Genomic DNA, 22,954 nt, shown 5'->3' on the forward strand with positions numbered 1-22,954 from the left:
AACTGACTCATGATTTCAATCTGTGAAAATTTCTAAAAATCCCCACAAACCCCTTCTGACAACTAATAATGACATGAATATTTGATAAACTTTCTAAGTTTCTTTTATATATAACCTTTATTGTACATTCAAATCCTTTGAAACATCTACATAAAGTCCTCTTTTGTTCAAATTGAATACGATTTTCTGATTAACGCCTACTTGACATAATCAAATCTAAAATTTAAATTAATTACTATTCTCATCATCAGTTCAAGACAATATTATTAAATCCATCTTATTTCAACGATAAACATAGCACTAATTAACAGATTAGAAAATCTATTCTAATTATATATATATATATATATATATATATATATATATATGTAGATAGTTCCTTCATTGTTATATTTAATGAATTTAACCCCCTATTGTGATGAGGGTCTTTTCAAAACCATTAATTTACACCTTTTATAAATTATTATAATCCGTATGGCTATAGCAAAAAGATAATCAAAATATTAATTACCTCTCTCTCTTTTGATTACATTATTACAAACACACACACGCACACAAACTTAAAACCACACATACGTAGATATGTTGAAATTAAATTATCAACAGGATATCTTTATTATTATTAATAATACTATCAACTTTTTGGAATTAAACTCAGCGGCACATAATTCTAAGAAGACTGTTTACTTAATTTTCTTTCATTCATATATGGAGTATCTTTTTCTTCTAATTAAAACAAACAGATCAATTTATTTGTTAAATATTCAATGTTAAATATTATTATTATTATTACTATTACTATCATCAAAACCTACTTTAATCGATATGAGTAATATTAATAATTTATTTTTAACATTTTCTGTTAAAAACATAAATGGTTACACCTGTTCCAAGATTAAATGATCCTTTTTATTCTTCTTTCAAATAATAAAATAAATTAAAAACAATTTCTTTTCTCTCAAAGAAAAAAAACAGCAGGAAATTAGTTATTATTTCATTGCTTTGTTTCTTTTTCCATATTCAATTACTTACGCCTGTTACTCCTCGTGAAGGAGCACAGGCCGCTCACCAGCATTCAATTACTTATTTAGTATTCATATAAATTATGTAATCATGACGTGATATATATATATATATATATATATATATATATATATATATATATATATAAAGTTCATTTATTGGTCAAAACGAAAACATCTGATCAGATGATTATAAAATTATATGTAATATTAGTTAAATAAAACAATGAAACAATAGTTGTCTATACTGAATATAATTTAATAAACTAAGGGTGATAATCTTGTTTTCAGTAAATACTTAAGTGTATGATTATTATCTGTCATCCAAGTTTATTTGAATAGATCGAAGTTATTATTATTATTACAAGTAATATGAATAGTAATAGTAGATACACTAATAAAAGTTATATTGTTTTTATCAGAGTTAATGTCACATTTAATGTAAAGTAACTGTATGTCTAAATGATATGTATGATATATTTGAGAGCAAATATATGCACTACACGTTATCATTCGATTTGTGTGAGGGATAAAATACTGTCTGAGTGCTCAAATCGAAGCAGATGGTTTTCTTAAAGGGTCACATCACAAGACTTTGATCTACAAGTCTAATTCATAAAGCAGTAGAGCAACGTCAGGAGATGCAGTTACATCGTAACCAATGATCAACATTAAGTTCACACTCTATTTGTTCCTTCACGATTCTGGAGCTCATATAAACTATTGGTATGGAATCAGGGTTTCCTAACTCCCCTAGGTGGATTCACTATATCCACCAAACTGTTTAAAGTGTTGGATATTCATTATTCGTGTTCTGAATTTTGTGAAACAACACCGCCTCGAGAAGGAGATGAGGAGGACTTTCCTAGCATTTGCTGTATACATACTTAGGGACTCGTTAACTAGAGAGGAATATCTTCAGCTGGTATAGCATAAATTATTTTTCAAGTATAAAAATCTTCATAAAATATCCAAATGCATATATAATTCAGCACTCATTACATATACCTACATATTTAAAACAGAAGTACAGGAGTCCAAATGATGATTTTTTTATCTTTTTACACAACAATAGTTTTAATCAGAAACTTAAACTTCGAGTTTTCCACTTTTATCATCAACTACTTTGTTTTTTAATGCTTTCAGATACGAAAGTACCAATGGTTGTAAATCATAATAACCAAATTCGTTTGCAAGTTGGTGATTTACTGCGTCTCGAATGTCCTATTCACATTACTTCAACTGGTGGCCTAGTCTCTTCATCCAATGATAATGATGCTAGTTCTAAAACACATCAACTTGAATACAATACTGGTGTTATTTATAATTGGAAAGTACGAGATTTACATGATTATTCATTGGATACCAATAATCATTATCATTTCAATCAACAACGTCGTATCCTTGAAGTTACTGAACCATTACAAGTTTCTGATTCAGGCAATTATACGTGTTCTGGAATAACCGGTTTTGGAAAAAGAGAAGTAACATTTGAAGTTCATGTAAGAGGTAAGTAAAAACTATACATCATTTTATTGATTTGTGCCAAATTATAATACTTTCAGTCAAATGAACACACAAAAAAAATCTAGGACAGGCAATCCATCTTAATTTGGACTTACTTTAGCCACAGATACTTCCTTCATAGTGTTAATACTTTACTGAAACTTGACTCTTGTATTTATTTTTTTGCTTCCACTTCTAATTCTGTATCAGTTAATGAGTTCGGATACACATCAATCGGTTAAACATAATCCTTAAGGATTAATATACATAGTTTTAATTGTTGAATTTATGAACTGAATCCAAGCTTTTTTGAACATTTCCAATAGCACAGATTAATAAATATTGTCTGTTCACTAATTTTCTATAACTATGCTATGTACTTATTATATAAGTTTGATAAAAGTAAATTTGTCAACACATACAAAAAAGAACAAATATTGTTCTTTTAACAACTAATTCACACTTTTTTATTCTATAACTTCTAGTATGTACGTAATAAATAATAAAATCTTAATGAACAACGTAATTTATGGATGGAGAATGAAATTAAATCTGAAAATGGTTTGACAGTCATTTTTTAATGTCGGAATGAGGATTTTTGGGGATTGTAGTAATTTTAATAGTTGAATTCATGAGTCGATGTAATCTAGACCACCACTGAAAACCTTGAAGCACTGGGCGGCCGTTTTGTTCTCGTATAGGACTCCTGAGTAGTACGCATCCACGATTCCACATGTAGGAATCGAACCCAATACCTTCGGTCTCGGTTATCCACTCAGCTACTGAGTCCTGATAGTCACTTGCTTGTACAATGGGGTGAATTTAAATTCACTTGGTATCGGTTGGCTTGTATCTTCCCATTGAGGTTTAAGACTGCAATTGATAAGTCTGTTATTGGCATATCTAGGCATACGCACAGTATGCACAAATGCCAAAAACAGACTGATCAATTGCATTCTTAAACCTCAATGGGAAGATACAAGCCAGACAATACCAAGTGAATTCAGTGGTGTTAATGTCTAAATTAAATCGATCAATGATCTTTCGCAACCTTTCACTCATTTTTTAAAGTAGAAAACTATCTGTACCGACATGGATTAAACTCCACTGGCCATAGCTTCTTACTGGAACTTGATGAAACCGATCTTGAAGCTAGATACTGGTGATCATATGATTATTACCAAATGGAGATTGTAGTAATCTTAATTGTTGAATTCATGACTCGATCTAAGCTAGATCACAACCGAGAACCTTGAATGAACAATTCGAAAAATAGTTTTAGTCTGTTTACTAACTAAAAAAGTTAATTTAACATAGTTACACTACTAGTATATGGGGTCGTGGAGATTATTGAGTTTTTGATTGAGATCATGAACCGATTGATGTTAGACCAACTTTGGAAACCTGGAAGCACTGGACGGCCGTTTCGTCATATTGTGGGATTCCTCAGCAGCGCGCATCCACGATCCCGCTCTCGGGACTCGAACCCAGGGGCTTTCGGTCTCGCGCGCGAACGCTTAACCTAATGAACCACTGAACATCAATAGGTTCATGATCTGAATCAGAAAAATAATTAAACTAGTTGTTACTAAGTGTTTAATTTTTCAGTTAATGACTATCGTGACTCTCTATCCAGGTGAATAATATTTTAAAGTTTTAAGCGACCAATTTCAATGTAAACATAAATGAAAATACAACTATTTGAAGAATGTCATATCAAACTAAAAATCACATCCAAGACTCCACTAATTGTTAAAATACCAAAATTTATATTTTGTATGTATAGGCAAACTGAAATAAATTTATTCAAATTGTTCTCCAGTTTTTTTAGACAAATATAATAAAATAACAGAAGAGGTTTTTGTGGATATTATAGTAATTTCAATAGTTGAAATCATGAGTCATTTGAAGCTAGATCACTATAGAAAACCTGAATACACACGGCTGAGGAGTCCCACAATAGGACGAAATAGCCGTTCAGTGTTTCCAAATGTTCTATGGTGATCTAGCTTCAATTAATTCATGATCTCAACTATTGAAATTACTATAATAAGATAGTTTAATTTTAGGTATTGTTCAATTGATAAACGGATATTATTAATAAAATTGAAAAATATAAAAAATACTTTCTACAAGGTATATGAGGTACATTATTAAAAAACAAAAAAAATTTGATAGGTCAATTAAATAAAATATATTGATTTTTAAATCACCGTAACAATAAGTCATAGTTTCATGTATGATTTTTCAAAAGATTCAGCATTAGTTTATATATATATATATATAAGTAAGTAAGTAAGTAATATTAATAAATAATATTAATAATAATATTATTATTAATATTTTCTTTACAAAACACTTGGATTTATAGGATCTAGGTTCTTTTTTATTAAAGGGAAATATTGTTGTTTAACAGATGTATGTTCTCATATTTTACACATATTGATTTATTCGTTTTATTTAAATACATAAATATTAGTACAAAGGGGCACCAAATACATATACGCCACATAAATCACTTGATTTATGTGTGGGCTGAGGTACTACCCGGGTGCTCAGCCCAAAGCAGGTGGCTTTATTAGGGAGCCACACCTGGAGCCTTCGACATAAAGGTTTGATTGACAAGCCAGTGGAACAACGTCAGGAGATGCAGTTACATGGTAACCAATGACCAAAATTGGGTTAACACTCTATTTCTTCCTTTACGATTCTGGAACTCATATAAACTATTGGTATGGAATCAGGGTTTCCAAACTCCCCTAGGTGGATCCGTTATATCCGCCAAGCTGTTTAAAGTCTTGTATATTTACTATTCGTGTTCTGAATTTTGTGAAACAACACCTTCGCCACGAGAAGGCAATAAGTAGGACTTCCCTGGCAATGGCTATATACATGTGGCCACGTGAGAGCATTTCGAGAAGGAAAGTTGACTCCCCTCACTTTTGGCCGTACCAGGGCATTTGGGGTCATAGTAAGGCATTTTTCGTCATCTAAACAAAGAGTAATTTTAAAAATTTATAATAATCAATTATAATCTTTCAACTCATTAAAAACTAAATAAACTTTATAAATGTTTTTTATTTATAAATATATGCGAGTATACTTTTTGTATTGCTTGTAAATTTCTTTCGTAACTGATTACTTCAGTAGAATAGTGTTATAAATACTTGTGATATTGTCTATAATAAAATAGTGTTAGGAGAATAAAGAATATATATATACTAATCAAATTGAGTGTATACAATAAGTATGAGTTCTGTCGAGAAAAAAAACCCAATCCTAGTTGGATAATCTCTAAATGTTGAATGCATACATTTCCATAAGAAGTTTAATATACTGATAATCAATCACGAAAGAATATAGATATATAGCATCATATGTAATTGTACTTGGTATGAATTTTTCATTCTTATCATAAAGATCAATTTATTTAAGAAATAAACATAAATGGTTAATCAATGTTTTCTTTAAGAGATTGCGTGAACTTTTCTTATTTATGTCAGACAAGAATAATCTACCATTTATTATTATTATTCGACCTAACTCAAACAGGAAATTTCCATCTGATATAAACTATGATGTTAAATGTGTATATTCCAAATGATTATAACATTAAACAATTTCCTATCATATATCGCATGTCATGTCTATCATGATGGATATATGTATGTATTTGGAAACGAGGGTAGAAGAAATGTTCTTTGATGACAAAACAAGATAACCTTATCAGTCATAGAGAATGAATTTTGAATGAATTCATCATATTAAATTATTCTATTGAAATCTAATATTACAAAAAAAACAAATTGATATGGATGATCTGAAATTTAATATTTTAATTGAATTATTAAATAAGAACTATAGTACTATTCAATTGTTTCTCTCAAATTCTATTAAAGGTATCATAATAACAAATATTCTTACTGTCTGATCTTATAAAAATAACTTACTTACGCCTGTTACTCCTAATGAAGCATAGGCCACCGACCAGCATTCTCCAACCCACTCTGTCCTGGGCCTTCTTTTCTAGTTCCATCCAATTCTTGTTCATTTTTCTCATGTCTATTTCCATTTCTCGGCGTAATGTGTTCTTTGGTCTTCCTCTCCTCGTTATAAAAATAAATGTTGAAAAAAAGTTGTCTTCGTCAATATAACTATTCTATATTGTGTTCCTATGTTAAAAATAATTTTAAAAAATTATCCAATAAAGATTCACTGTGTATATTACTAGCATTATAGAGTTGTTCATAGAAGGTAAAGTTTTGAAGACCATAGAATGGAAGAAAATCAATGTTTAGTCTATTTTCAAATTTATATTTAATATCTAAGTAACAAACATATAATAGAAAAGTAATTTGAGGTTGAAACATTCTACTTTTAACTATTTGATTAGAAGTTGAACATATTACTGAAATGTTGTATGGTTTAATATTGTCATTTATTCACATCAAAATCGACACAGGATTTAAAATAAATAATATGAATTTATATTTAGTTATAAGTAACATGAATTAGGTATAGAAATCTGAATGGAATAAAGCAATTAAAAGGAAATCAACTTTTGAATTTATTATTTTACATTATTATTATTAGTGGCTTTATTCAATAACATATTTTGGGTACATTATAGAACCTATTTCAGAGAGTTGTTGTTCCTGACTTCTTGATTGATATTGAAGTGATTATCAGTTAGATATTAGCATTTCAAAAGTCAATAATTGAATAATATTCATTGTTTTCAATGCATATTACCAAACACTATGATGTCTTCGATTGTACATTTTTGTAACTTGTACAGGGAAATGTCGTAAACGTGTCACAAACTTATCGGAATAGGTTTTGCAATTAATTGATATAATGATCTGTTAAAACAAAACAAGGAAACAGATAACTTGTTGAAATATCTAAATGGAAGCAATAGGTAGCCTAGATATTCAAGCAGGTCGCCGAATATGAAAGTAACCATAGGTAATCTTTAAGAGAAAATATCAATCAATAATTAAAAACATACTTGTAAATAATTAGTCCATATTGTTTATGAAAATATTACTTAGGATTTTCAGCTTTCACGAGAAATGTAACTGTAAATTGACTATTCTTAAATGATCGATTGCAAATCTTTTATAGATAAGTAGTAGAGTTTACGGTAGAAAGGAATGACAGGAGACGGTATTTTTTTTAACTTGTATTTATGTTATAGAAATTGTAAAAACATTCCAAATGAAACTTTTACCACTTGAAACATTTTTTGATGACAATGTTAATTAGATTCCTTTCTCGAATTCTTCGAAATTTTATTTCCTTTTATTGCTTCACTCGTATCCTTATAAGATCTAATTAATTACTTTCTTTTACCTAAATTTGACTTAATCTTATTTATTATGATTATGCTTAGATGTTAATCTAGTGTAAGTATTGTAATTTTTATTACTTACTAATTGCTAATCCATCAAAATCAATTTTATATTGTCCAAACCTTAACAATGATCAGTGATATTACATGACTGGAAGCAATTGGACAAGGAACCTTTGAACAAGGCTCCAAGCTGATTATCATCCCCTTATGAGGCCACTATGTTATTTTGTTGGAAATTTTTTTTCCCAAAATTATTTATTAAACTTTTATCAGTACAGACTGATGACCTTCAGTCGGAATTTCAGTTAATGATGTTTATTGCTCATTAATTTACAATATTAATGAATATGTACTATAATACAGGTAAACAGATGTTTATAAAATAATTAACCTCTCTATTGGTCATAAATTACAAAATATTGTCATCCATTAATTTCTCACGAATTTGTTAATTAGGTCAAATTTGATTGAGCAAAAACAAAAATGCAGTTGCTTGTGAAAAATTCATCTAACTTATTTATCATATAGTTAATCTATATTATAATAACAATAATAAAAAACAGACCATAAGCATGAATAAACATTAAAAGGTCAACAGATATCTAAAACAAAAGAAATAATGCTCAGCTTTAAAATGACAATATCGGTTAAATTAAAAACAACAACAATCATATTAGTCATATAGCTATAACAAATTATTTAAAAATATAGATAAATTTACCCTTCGTAGTTAACATTTTAAATCAGTAGATGAAATGAAACATATATTGATCCTGATTTTGTTAAAAATGAGGTCATTAAGCGTGAGAACTCACGTAAACATCAAATTAGTGAGTTCTGTCATATACTATACTTATTAACGCCTGTTACCCCTCATAGAGAAGCATTCTCTACTCAACTCCGTCCTGGGCAATACTTTCTACTTGTTCACAGTTTCCATTCATCCTTTTGATATATGCTTCCAGTTTCCGAAACGATGTGTTCTTTGGCCTTCTTCTTTCCTGTTTCCCTTCAGGATTCCAAGTGAGCGCTTGACTCATGATAGAGTCTGATGATTTCGTCAATGTGTGTCCTATTCACTTCCAACGTCTTTTCCTAACTTCTTCCTCAGCTGGAACCTGGTTTGTTCTTTCTCACAGTAGGCTGTTGCTGATGGTATCCGTCCAACGGATTCGGAGTATCTTACGTAGACAACTGTTTATAAATACTTGTATCATTTTGATGATGGTTGTGGTAGTTCTTGAAGCTTCATCTCTGTATAGTAGAACTGTCTTGACGTTCACATCAAAGATTTTGGCTGATAGTTGTTTTGAGTTCCATGTTCTTCAACTGTAGGAATGCTGTCCTTGCTTCGCCAATCCTCGCCTTTACGTCATACACCATATCGTTATATTATTGAGCACCAGCCAATAAGAGGAGGTTGGGAGACCTAAGTTAACTATATAAGTTTACATTTGCCAAACTTTCAAAGGTTCTTTTGAATAAATCAAAGAATGAAGCTGATACCAGGTCTGAGTCATTGATAGCTTGGTCTGAAAGTTGGTAATCAACTGGAAGGCTATATATATTGGTTATGAGATTATAAACTTAATTTATACTTCATCATAAACCTGTTGCACTGAGAGGTGACAAATTTAGTCAGGTTAAATCTATTAGTGTTGTTAAGTAATCTTAAGGTCTCGACTAAGTCATGTATATTTCAATGTTCAACTCGTCTGTTTTCATATTAGGGCCTAGAAAAAAAATTAAAACTACTTCTTTGTTATTCTTTGATACATTTTATGTACCCCAAAACTCAAAATAAACTCCTTCTGTATAGTTTTTAAGTTGGAAATGAAGAAGTATAATAAACATTATCTTAGACACTCTTGTGTATAACTTGAAGATTTGTATCTTTTTAAGGTATACAATGTAGTTATATCCATACTTTCATGGCTAAAAATATGTCAATCATTTAATTTTTAATTAGATTACTCTAAACATCGATCACATGAATAGTCTCCGATAATCAATTTATCCTTTTTGACTGACAACAATTAGTTTTACATTATAAAATATTTCTTAAATGCAACTTAACATTTTTTTTCTCTCTTGAATTACAGATCCTAATGTCAATCTTCTATGTGCTATCCCAAATGTGGAGAATACCAAAGCAAAAGGTAAACTTGTAATACGAAAAATAATTATATATATATACATAACTTATTCTCACAATTCATGTAGAGTTTTGTTTATCATATAGACAATGTGGTTATGTTATAAAAAAATTCTCATGTTGATACTTAAGTAAAAGGAAGTAAACATTAAAGAATATATAAATGCAACAAGTTCTGCGTAATTTAAAACAAGGAAAATAAAAGGAATACTGTGGTGTGTGCTACTTATATTGACGTAAGTAGTATATGGTGTTAGTCGTGAACAGAAGGTGTGACAGTAGAGAGACAAGAGGATCGAGCAGTAAAGAATGGAAACAGAATGCAAATGTATGAAAATGAAAGAACAATGAAGTCTGAGTCATTTTGAGACAATTGGTGGACATTTTGCAAATTAAGCATTTACTTTATGATTGTTAAATTTTATTAACAAGTCCTGTAATTTTGTGTCAAATGCATTCGATTGTCCCCACTGGTGTTCTTGTTCACTACATTACCATGTGGTCAATGGCATTGATTCAACTCTTCATGTTTCATATCTATACAACAAGGGGAGATATAAACATTAATCAAACGATTTAAAATAATAATAGAACCAATGATTCGAATATAGGAAATAAGATTCTGGAAGTAAGGACCATATTAAATGAAATTAGAACTCAAGGTTAAGAGAAGAGAGGCTTAACTACTATACACCACTACAATTGATTTTGTGCCATAACACCAGATGCTATTCAACTACACGTTGTATAAAATAAGTATGCAACAAATTAAGATCTTAAAAGAGGGTAAAATAAGCTTAAGAATTTAAGAATAAGTCAGAAACTGTAATATTACAAAGAATATTTATTCGATAGGGAGTAATTTTAAAATGGTTCGTGAAATCTGTTATAATGACTACTTCTGATAGAGTTTTGTTCTCTGAGCTGGATGTTTTGGTCGTGGAGCTTTCGTCGTTCTTCTGAACGACATCATCAGCACAAACTACTACTAAGTTTTGAGACCTATTTTACCCTCTTATTCTCTGTAAAACTGACAATTGTTCATGCAATTTAATTATTTAATGTCAAATTTTGTAAATTAAATAAAAAATACTTTAAAAGTTGGATTTGCCTGTCGATCTAAGCTAGACCATCATTGAAAAACCTGGAAGCACTGGGCAGCCATTTTGACCAGGCACGTGACTCCTCAGAAGTGCACATCCACAATCCCACACGTGGGAATAGGACGCAGGACCATCAGTCTCACGCGTGAACCCTTATCCTCTAGACCACTTAACCGGCCCCCAATGATGTTGATGCCTAACTTCCATCGATCCGTGTTCTTGAGTAGCGCTTCATCCACTGCCTACGGTTGATAACTGTCTCACACCCGATATGGATTGAACTTCACTAACCACGAAATGGATTTTATCCACTGTCACAAACTTAGGTCGACTGGCGAATTCAACCTTGGAAATACTTAAATCTCCACAAATTCACATACTAAAAAATATGATTTCCTTTCTTTATTGATACAGCCCCATGTTTTACTGATACGGCTTTGAAAACTAACCCATCAATTAGTTTAGAGAGACTTATTGGTTCATCTGTTACATTTAATTGTGAAGCTGAAGGTACTGAACCAATAAAATATAGATGGTTTATGGGTAGTGCTGTAGCTGATTGGATAACAACTGGTCAAGGTGTTCGTGGACCAATTTTAACAATTGATCGAGTTGGTCGAGAACATACTGGACAGTATACTTGTCAAGTTTCAAATTCAGTGGGAAGTCTTAATTACACTTATAGGCTCTTAGTTAGTGGTAAGTTGTCCAGATTAATTAATAATTTCAATATAATATGTTATTTAATCTTGTTTGATTGCTTGTAGACTCATTTCTATATTAAATATCTTCATTATATTCTTTGTCCAATTAAATGTACTGCTATGTATTTATATGTCAAATTAAGATATCTCACAAACTAAGTATAATTCAAATGTCATTGTCATCATGAATTGTGAAGCATTTAAAGATAAAATAACTTAAACACAAGGGGTAAGAAGTTACAATCCATCTAAAGTGTAAATCGAAAAATTAATACACAACAGTGTTATTCTAATCCGGAAAGTTATAAATATAATTAATATCTTTTGCGAAAAATTCAAGTAAAGAAGTAAAAGGTAACAAGAAACAGAAAGAAACGAAGTTATTTCTTATTTCTTTATTTATTCATTCATTCATTCATTTATTCTTATGTCTTACTGATTTACAATGATTGATAAAGAATGATGGACAAATTAAAGAAGTAGAAGAAAAGAATATTTCTTAATGCTTGTTTTATTTATAGAATATTATATTATTTACGTCTGGGTCATTTTCCATATTATTCATTATTATCAACATCATCCACTCGCTATTATTATTATTATTATTATTATTATTATTAGTGATGTAGTGGAATTCTAAATTCTTAACAGTCTGTCAATTAATCCACTCATCTTTCGTTTGCACACTTTAATTTCTCTTCATACACAATCATCATAATTATCATAAGAATTGAAGTTTGATTATAACGGTTATAATAATAATAATGATAATATTCTTGATATTAGTGAATAAAGTTACCTGTCAGTAATGCATTGAAATGTACACAAAATAAAAAAATGTTTTCTAACGTTTAAAAATAAAACATTTGCTTCTCTATTCTCGTACCTACCTTTCAGTGTTTGATATCTCTTGAATAAAATATGTGGAGAGTTTTCTTTTCTATTATCTGAATTAAATCTCCACCATATTGGAAAAAAATGTATATAATGCTAACTGGTTTATATTCCATTAAATATATTCCCTGAAATTTCCAGGTCATCTGTATCAGTGTAAAGTGCGTACAAAAAATACTCCTAAAATACCACTTATGGATTAATGAATATTTGTTAGGTGGGACTGTGTATATAATTCATTTTTGTATTGGATGGGTAGTGACTACCAGTGGAATTCAGGACACGGGTTTCTTTCTATTTGGGATTTGTCAGCTAGATGTAAATGTATTCCAGATTTGATGTTCAGTAAGGGACTCGATCCCAGCACCCTTCTCCATCCATCTTTGCTTATAATGCTTGTGAATTAAGACAATATAGAGGCAATTCGCACAAGATGCATATATACCAATAAGAGACTGGTCAATTGCAGTGCTAAACATCAATGAGAATATTCAAACTTCACCCTATTGCACAAGCCAAGTGTTATCAGGACTCCATAGCTAAGTGGATAACAGATAGCGTTTGAATCAAAAGGCTGTGAACTCGTATCCCAGAGCGAACATCAATTGTGGGATTCACGTACATCCAGCTAATGAGTTCCATATGGGACGAAACGGGTGTCCTAGATTCCTTTGCAAGTCACCATATATCTTTGCTTATGATGAAGCTGTAGATATGCTGACTTTTTTCGACGCTTTAAGATGATACGCAACCAGTTTGCACAAAATATGAATAGCTCCCAACTTGTAACATTCGGATTACAAATTCAAAACCGAATGCACTCACTTCAGTTTTGATGGCTAAATCACTTCAGTAGTTACAAACTGAGAACATTTTCGACTATGAGCTCAATTGTGCATCACTTATTAAAGCTATTGATCTATCCAAACTCATAAGTTGATAACAAAATCTAAACCGACACTTAATGAATATTTTTCTCCGGTTATAACTTGATGTGTTAAGGCTGATCTGTCAAGTGGAGAATATAAATATACAGCTCATAAAATTTATTTTAGATCAGTTAAAGAAATCGTCACTAACATTTATTTATAATTAAATTTCTAAAAATCGAAGTGTATTTTTGGCTAGTTCTATCCATTTTTACTAATAGCTGTTGACGACAAAATTCAACAATCTCTACGAACTCCATGTATTATATATAAGCACCTACTAACTAATGACTAGTTGCAAGAACTTACATGCGGGGTTTCATTGAGTAGCCGTGACCATTCAAGTTCAGTTATGTCGAGCGTGAGACAAATATTACCGATAGTGATGAGCGTCGCTTACACAGTGTCGTGATTTGAGTGAATTTAGAAACCTAAACAACTGGATGTAAGTTCGATGATCTAGATGTTGAGCACTAGCATCGTGACTAAAGGTTCTGCATTCGAACCCCGATGGAGTCGTAAATTTATACTGCCGAAGAGTTCTCTATAAGGGTGAAACTTCTAATCAGTGCTTACTCGTTTTCAATGGTTGTCTAACAAAGATCAGTGTGTGATGCAAACTGTATGGTAAACAAAATGGTACAAAATCAATTAATGCTGAAAATATTTTACATCAAGATTTGTCCAGAATTATTAGTCAGTAAACTCAAAGAATGAATTAATACATTGCTACATTTTGAATTAAAAATGAATTAAAACAACGAGTAATTCATTTGTTACTGAAAGAGAAACACCAGAGTACTTCCCACTTGCTATCTAACCAGAAAGCTAAAATGTTGGTCTAATATCATTTTCAAATAACATAACGTTATCAGTAATTTTTTCTAGTCTGACTACTTACCTTCTGAATTCACGTCTTTTACAGAATAGACTATCTTATCATAGATCGGCAACAGGATGATCATTTGTTTTATAAATATTTCATGAATTTATAGTGTGACTGTAGTGTTGAGTCCCTAAAAATATTTAAAATCCTAGAATATACTGTGTAAACTATGACTAACAGTATCTAATTCAGATAATCTCTTCTATATACCAAAACAAACTCGTTTCTAGCTAAAAGTTTCATTCTCGATTCCATTTGAAAGAAATTCAGATTTTTCTGTATTATTTTACTTATGACTGATTGAATGACACTCAATTTTTTCAATTACATTGATTTATAGAACCACTATCGGCTACACCAAAAATTCTTGGTCCTGTACAGAATTATACATTTAAAACTGATGATAGTGCTACAGTTATCGCTAGAATAAAATGTGCATGTGATGAACCTGTGATACAAGTAAGCCATTATTATTATCAATTAGTAACACAATTATTACATTATTATATAAATTTTATTATCTTATTCACTAAAAATTCGAAAGAAAGTTAGACATTAACACCGTTGGATGCCGGCTCAGTGGTCTAATGGTTAAGCGCTCGCACACGATCTTGATAGGTCCTGAGTTCGGACCTCGCTGGAGGGGCGGAATCGTGGATGCGCATTGCTGAGGAGTCCCATACTAGGACGAAACAACCTTCCAGTGCTTCCAGGTTTTCCATAGTGGTCTAGCTTCAAATGACTCATGATTTCAACTATTGAAATAAATTATCTTAAAAATATGTGATTTCTAACTGATTGTCAACTTATTTTAGTATGGGCGATTTTTAGAGATTTTAGTATTTTCACAATTGAGCTAAATCACCAATAAAAAAAACCTAGAAGCACTAGATATCCATCTTATCAAAGTATAGAACTCCTCAGCAGTGTGCTAAAAACTAAATATCCTTGGTTCAATTCCCTCACGTATGATTATGAATGCGTACTGCTGAAGAGTTCCATACTAAGACCAGACAGCTATCCAGTGCTTCTGAGTTTTCAATCATGCTCTAACTTTGATTGACTTGCAGTTTTTAATTTTAACAAGCATTTTTGTTTACAATTATTTTATCTTTTTTTATTAAAAGTTTACATCGAATATTATTGTTTGTTTCAGTACTAATTGTAACCATACAACTTATGTATCATATCTAGAACAATATAAGGAATTTGTATAGTTATAATAATAATAATAATAAAGTAGAGTTGACATTATTATCAGAAATTAATTAGTTTTTGTCAAAGTAACTCAATCCTGAGAATAAAAGATAGTTTTATAAAGGATGATACATATTTAGAAGATATGCATAAGCCTAAAATTTGATGATAATTCGAAGATGAGTAATATACAATAAAGATGATTATTTATTCATAGACACGTGTCATTCTCGATATAGAAATTGCCCAAGGGTAATAGCAGTTTCATTGATAAAAAAACTAAAAGAAAAACGAATTAATTATCGACAGATTGTATAAAATCATACTAGAAAGAATAAATGAGAAGTAATTAGGAAAAAATTACTAATGTTGAAAAGAAACATTAAAAAAACACTTCAAAAATTTAAGTAGTTTAAATTAAAGTTTGATAGTGACTAAATGTATAGTTGTGGATATACTTTCTATTACATGGTGGTTGGAGGTAGTCAACAGGAAACCCTGGACCCGGGTTTCGTGCTACTTGGCACTCGTCAGCAAGGTGTACCTGTAATCTTGAGGGAACTGGTGCTCCCTGACGGATTCGATCCCGTGTCACCCAGCTTCACAGTCAAAGAAGTTACCACTGAGCTATCCGAGCCGCGACTGACCTCCTGTAGGACTGAGATGTAATCACAATTGATTGATCACTGGGTAGTGATCAATGTCATGTGTGTCAAGTCCTTCTTAGTGCAGATCGAATGCTATCCACCATGTTGCAATGTGGCCACCAGTCTAGGTGACTTGACACTGCGTGAAAGGTCGGTTGCGGCCCGGATAGCTCAGTGGTAACGTCTCTGACTGTGAAGCCGGGTGACACGGGATCGAGTCCGCCAGGGAGCACCAGTTCCCTCAAGATTACAGGTACACCTTGCTGACGAGTGCCAAGCAGCACGAGACCGGTATGCAGGGTTTCCTGTCGACTACCTCAAACCACCATCTAATCTCAACATAGTGCACTCAGTGTCGAGTCACCTAGACTGGTGGCCACATTGCAACATGGTGGATAGCATTCGATCTGCACTAAGAAGGACTTGACACACATGACATTGATCACCACCCAGTGATCAATCAATTGTGATATACTTTCTATCCTATTTCGGATAAGTCAGTTGGATATACCTTCATTCTAAATGTTGTTGTTTACACCAATATTAAAATGCAGTGCTTTTAGTTTCAAATAACCATTTAGCTACTGAGTCTAGTATGTAATTAGAAACCAATAATCCAAATGATTTCTTCATATCCAAATACAACTGTATCAGTAAGGATTTTGAAAATCAGATATTGTCAGTCGTTATAATTTAAAATATTTCTACTCCTTAGTACGTTCCATTGATAATGTGACCCGAGAAAATGTAATCTATCAAGTAAGTAAAGGGTGAGCTAATCAAATTTACAACATTTTTGCATAAAGTCCAGTAGTAATAACCAGCTGTCGAAAGTAAATTAGGCAGAGAAAAACTTAAACCTATTATCATGTGACTGAAACTCATGTGATTTAACCATTTAATCCTCATTTCTCTATAAAAAGATGTAATAAATGTGAAACGAGTTTCTCGGTATTTAGTAGTACTTCACTTGGTTTACGTAAACCAATCTAAGAATTAACTAACAGACATATACATTGAAATAAATATACGATAGAATACCATTGTGTTCTACTGATTTGGGTCAATGATCTAGTATTACGTGATCATGAAATTATTTTGAACTCCGAAATTGATTTCTTCTTGAAATAACTGAGGATGAGAAAAACAAAATCTTCTATATGATTAAACTATCACGTTTATTGGCCTCATGCAAATAAAATTGAGATTAATGTATGATAAGTGAATTTTTGATAACTAATATAATCGACATTCTCCTTATCACCTAGCACGTTACAGTTTTATTTTTCGTAACTAACGATATTGGTGAGATTATAATTTACGGACAACCTCTGAGCGATGCTAAAGTGACTTTAAGAATGTCCTCCCACTAACTAGAATTAAATAAAGGTGATAAACCAGTGATTATGATTTACATTTGATAGTTAGTTTTAAAAATATGATTTAGGGTTTTCATCACTAGCTGACATCAGTCAAAATCCCCAAACGTTATTTAACAAAATGGATGAATGAATTTTGCGCCAAAATCCAAGACCTGTTATCTTATATCTAACTGGAACGTCCATAAGTTACAGTCTCGCCACGATATTTACTTCTATTCAGTTGGAATAAAGTATACAATTCCAAAGTAAGCAATAAACGATAGAACCAAACAATGAAATAAAAGTTAATTGCTGTTAAATAGTTAGAGTTGATCAAAAAAATATCACAAGCCTCCTTTTAAAAGAAAATGACTAACGTTACGAAAGGTGCATCCTCAATCTCATCAATAAGAGGCTAATCAATTGCAGTCCTAAACATCAATAGGAAAATCCTCACAACAAATAATACATATATGAATTTAAACTACTTTTAAGTAGTTCCAGTTTTTCACATAATTTTTCTATGTATAATAGCTATTATTATTACCATCTTTTTTTTTTCTAACTACTTCTAAACTTTTAGTGGTTAAAACGAGTTGAACCAGGCGAAGAATTAATGTATGAACAGTCAGGTGCAACCAAAATTCCATTACCAAATGCAAGAATAACTGAGCAAAATGAAATCTATGTTATCTTAGGTTCATGGATCAACTCACCTGCTATTGTAGAAAAAACAACAGCCTATACAGATAGATTAGACAGTCTTCATGATATGAAAACATCACCAACATCATCATCACTAAATGCTAATAGAGATTTAAATCATTTACAAATTATTGATAGTAATAATGACGAAAAACCGTCAATTTACTTTCAGCCTAAAGTGAATTACAATAATAAACATAATCAGAAGAAAGAACAATTGTTTATGACGAAACTGCGATTTCAAAAACCATTAAATAAAGAACGACATGAAGGAAAGTATATTGTTATGACTATGAGTTTGTCAGATGTTAAAAGCTTAGAATATATTGTAATATATGTGAATATAGTTCAAGGTAAGTTCAAAGCATTTTCTTCTTATAACAATCGTAAAGTTTGTAGGGTTAAGTATTCTTAAAAGTTGACTTTGATAGACTTGAATGATGCTATGCTCTTGTCACACATTACCCACCACGCTTTTTGTAAACATTTAATCGAATATGACTAAAGGCAAGTACAATACAGATGGGAATGTAATTGTACGACTTAAAAACAAGAACGTTCATAAGAGCAAGATCGTTGACTAGACAGATGCAGAGTGTATATGACCGTCCAATAAGCATGTAGTGGCTGGTGCTTTGTCACGCCCACATGCGTTATTTTAGATTCAAAACGGATCAATGTATTCGTTTTTCATGAGTCACATTTGACCCTGTCAATTATTAGCCTATTAACCTTGACTGTTTTTGTATGAGCGTGTATGTTAATCCCTTACCCTACTCACCACATATCTGTAACCCATTTTTATCTGGCTATAAAGATCTATTCACGCTCTAATAAATCGGGTTAGCTTACATGCCTTCTCTGATTCGTCTTACTTCACTCTCTTCCCCTCGCTTCGTTTCTCTGATCATCTGTGTGGACCAATAATTGTATGAAATACACATACGAGATTCATTCACGTATTTGACTTATTTAATCCCATTATTCACTACCGCAATTTAAGTCGATGATTATAAAACGATGGTTGGTGGTATGTATGTTTCAATAACAATCAGTAAATGATCGAATTGAAGTCGAATACCGGACCACCAAAAGCACTCTACGTAATTTTTAAACAGCTTTATACAATGAAATGAATGAGGTTGGCTCACTATTGAATTCACATATCTTTAGTTTTTATTTATAAGCGAATTATTTCTGATTAAAAATATGTTCTTTCAAATAAAGAGGTGATCAAATTAATTGGATATTTTAGATCGAATAAATGATTCTAGCGCAAAAAAGTCACAAACTCAAGAATTATATTTAGTCATTTAATAAGTAAATGAGACTAAAATCTGGAACCTACGATTTTAACTAAATTAAGATGTTGTACATAAACCTGTTCTATCTTGATTAAAAATAATAACACTTAATTTAGTACTAATATATCGGAACTTAGTTATATTTCAGTTATAATTTGTTTGTTTTGATTTGTATATTTTAAAAGAAAAGGATCTAAAAACATTTCATGAATCTAGGTGTTCAAAGAACTGATTCATCAAGCCCACTTTTTTTGAAGTAAGATTAGTGTGTAGTCTAGGGATGTTTAGGATTACCATATACGCCTCTTTTCATGCGAAATCCAAATTCTAACGAATAAAATAATTTCATTAGCCTCAGAAATAAAACTTTCGTAAACAGCTTATTTTGATTATATATATATATATATATATATATATACATATATATATATTGTGTGTGTACTAAGATACTTAAAAAGTGCATCGTAATTACTTGCAAACTATTCCCTTAGGTCATAATTAATTATTCTTTACTGTTGAAACGAGAAACCTTTGTATTTATAACCAAAATAACACATAATAGAGCAGTTTATATCAAAATATAGTTTATGCTTTGATTTGATACACACTTATGGGATCTAGACTTCTAACTATGAAGAATAGTTTTATGATAACAGATGCCTTTTGTAAATATGTACAAATATAGTAATCGCATTAGTGAAATGTTAAAATGTATCTCTTATTTATTCAATTTAGATTCAGCGTTTTTAAAAGGACGACGTGTTTTAATATATTTTCTTGTTCCTTTTGGATTATTACTTGCTATTCTTGGATTAATTGCTTACATGTTTGTATTTCGACGTAAACGTGTTCCAAATCATTTAATATCCTCTAGTAATGAAAGATGTATATTACGAACCGCTGAACTCAGCCCTGAAGCATATCATGTTATACAGAATGGAAAAAAATCTTCTAGTTTAAATACATCATCTAGGCTATCTTCAAATAGTCAAAACACTGGTAAACCAAATTATTCTTATATGGGAATTCAATCTACTTATAATCCAGGTGATAATCAATACAATCAAGCATCAAACGGACAAGAACTAATAAATCATTATCCTAACATTCAGGTTAATCCGTCACGTTTTAATCAGTCTGTAAATTTTTCTCAAAATACTCCAATTTCAAGTGATCCTAGACTCCTTTTAAATATTAGCGACGATTCTAGCCGTGTAAACAGTAAAGCAAGTTCTGGATCATTTATGAATGGTAACTGTTTACCTGCTTCTCATCCATCTCACTGTATCTTACCTTGTCCACCCAATACTCATAATATGACACCATCCAATCATAGTGATATTCAGAAGTCAATCAATAACTTCAACCAATTTCCAGCTCATTTCATGAGTTCAAATGAACAGAACATAAATCCCCAAGTGTTTAACGAAAAATCCCTACAACCAACATATCAACCTGCACCATTTCCAGGTCCAGTACCCAACTTTATGCTAAGTGTTCCACCAGCTCCTTCTAATGCTAGTGAAGTATCATTTGATCAGTATTCAGCAGTAAGTCAAAGTCCAGTCTCTTCAAGTACTCTTACAAATCATTATACAGCTCCATTTGGTGAATTTGTTCATAATGAAAATTCAGAATGTAAAGATTTCCGATATCATTTCCAATCTCATTATCTTCAAACATAACGAATATTTAATATTAATTCATAAACAAACGAAAATCAGTTTTCAGCTAAAATGAAATAGGCTCATATATATATATATTTTTGTAAATAAAACATACTTCATTTCTCTTCCAAAAGTAAATACATAAATTATGAAAAATTCAATTTTTTTTATTATAAAAATACAATCCTAATTCAATTTTGTCAATAAATTTGCCATTTACTTCATTAGTTACATGAAAATCTTACCTAATTTACTCAATCTTCATTAGTATAAATATATATAGTCAACGTCTCAACTACTTATTTACTGAATAAAATCTTTTTTTAATTTGCTACTATTTATGGTCTCTTTACAATGCATTTAACATAAATAACAACAGCTTATAGTATGTTTAAAACAAGCGCACAATAATTATTACGGTCACAGGGTTCAATGATCAATGAACTTCTCTTAATTCTTCACTGAAATAATTTTTTTTTCTAATAATCAATGAATTTAAACAAAGATGATAGTTTTTTCTTCGTTACTTCATATAATAGGTAACTTCTTTTGTATTGATGGAATAAATATAAACACCTGATTTTAATGCTCATCAGTGTATAATGAAAATATGATGATGAATGGCATTGTTATCATTACTATTTTTTCCTTAATTTTTACCCACTTCAATAAATCATATATAGAACATTCTCATATTACTGACAGTTATAAAAGAAATGTATACACTTCAAATAAATCACGTTGTATAATTATAATGCTTGAAACATTATTAACAATAAATTCATTATGAACATGTATATTTTATACATACTTTATCTTTCATGAAACATACATGTATTATGTTCTTTTGTCTCTTTGAATTTAAATCGAATATTTGCTTTGATGAATAAACCTTGTTTTTTCTTACTCACTAACTGTTTATTCCATGAAGAGAATTTAAAAATAGAAATTGCGATCAGTGCTATGAGCTGGGTCATTTTCTCACTAAGTCAATGAAAGGAACTATTATGACGTGTGATTTTGGAGTTTTATCTCACCTACCTTTCCAAAAATCTGTTGAGTTGTTCAGTTTTAAATTTCGATACGGATACCCAATCTTCCTGTAAATTAGACTAACCGGCTACCTCAGTGAGCAGACTGAGAGCAAGTAGAAAACTCTTCATAGTTATCTGTAAACTTATTCATACATTTATCTGTCTGTTGGAAAACCAAACCGCCCATGGTATACGTTTTGTACTTTAGAGACGTTTAACATTTCTTGTTCAGTCATATGTACTTGTTATTTGGCCAATTTCTAATTAGCCCAATATATCAACACACATCAGCGTCCTCTGGGATTTCATGAACATATGTTCTTGTACTTTATTCCCTTTTTTCAATTAGTAAAAATTGCTCCTAGATTCAAACAAATAAGTCCTATTCGGGAGTAAGAGTTCTTTCTAAATTATCTTACCAATTAATACTAACTAGTATCATGTGTAATATTCAACCTTTTATTGAACAATGCTAGAAAGGATG

General features: G+C 30.9%; 1 protein-coding gene across 1 annotated transcript in view; it reads left to right on the forward strand.

The window, feature by feature from the left end:
* FGFRL1 (Fibroblast growth factor receptor-like 1) overlaps window positions 1–22,752 on the forward strand; it is a 72,300-nt gene extending 49,548 nt beyond the window's left edge. The window contains exons 3-8 of the mRNA XM_012936316.3: window positions 2,169–2,531; window positions 9,987–10,043; window positions 11,557–11,841; window positions 14,896–15,014; window positions 18,344–18,818; window positions 20,505–22,752. Of these exons, the coding sequence (XP_012791770.2) occupies window positions 2,169–2,531; window positions 9,987–10,043; window positions 11,557–11,841; window positions 14,896–15,014; window positions 18,344–18,818; window positions 20,505–21,454 (2,249 nt within the window). The 3' untranslated portion in view covers window positions 21,455–22,752. The remainder of the gene's footprint in view (window positions 1–2,168; window positions 2,532–9,986; window positions 10,044–11,556; window positions 11,842–14,895; window positions 15,015–18,343; window positions 18,819–20,504) is intronic.
* The last annotated feature ends 202 nt before the right edge of the window (window positions 22,753–22,954 follow it).

Source organism: Schistosoma haematobium, chromosome 4 (assembly GCF_000699445.3).
Source record: "Schistosoma haematobium chromosome 4, whole genome shotgun sequence".
Classification (NCBI taxonomy): domain Eukaryota; kingdom Metazoa; phylum Platyhelminthes; class Trematoda; order Strigeidida; family Schistosomatidae; genus Schistosoma; species Schistosoma haematobium.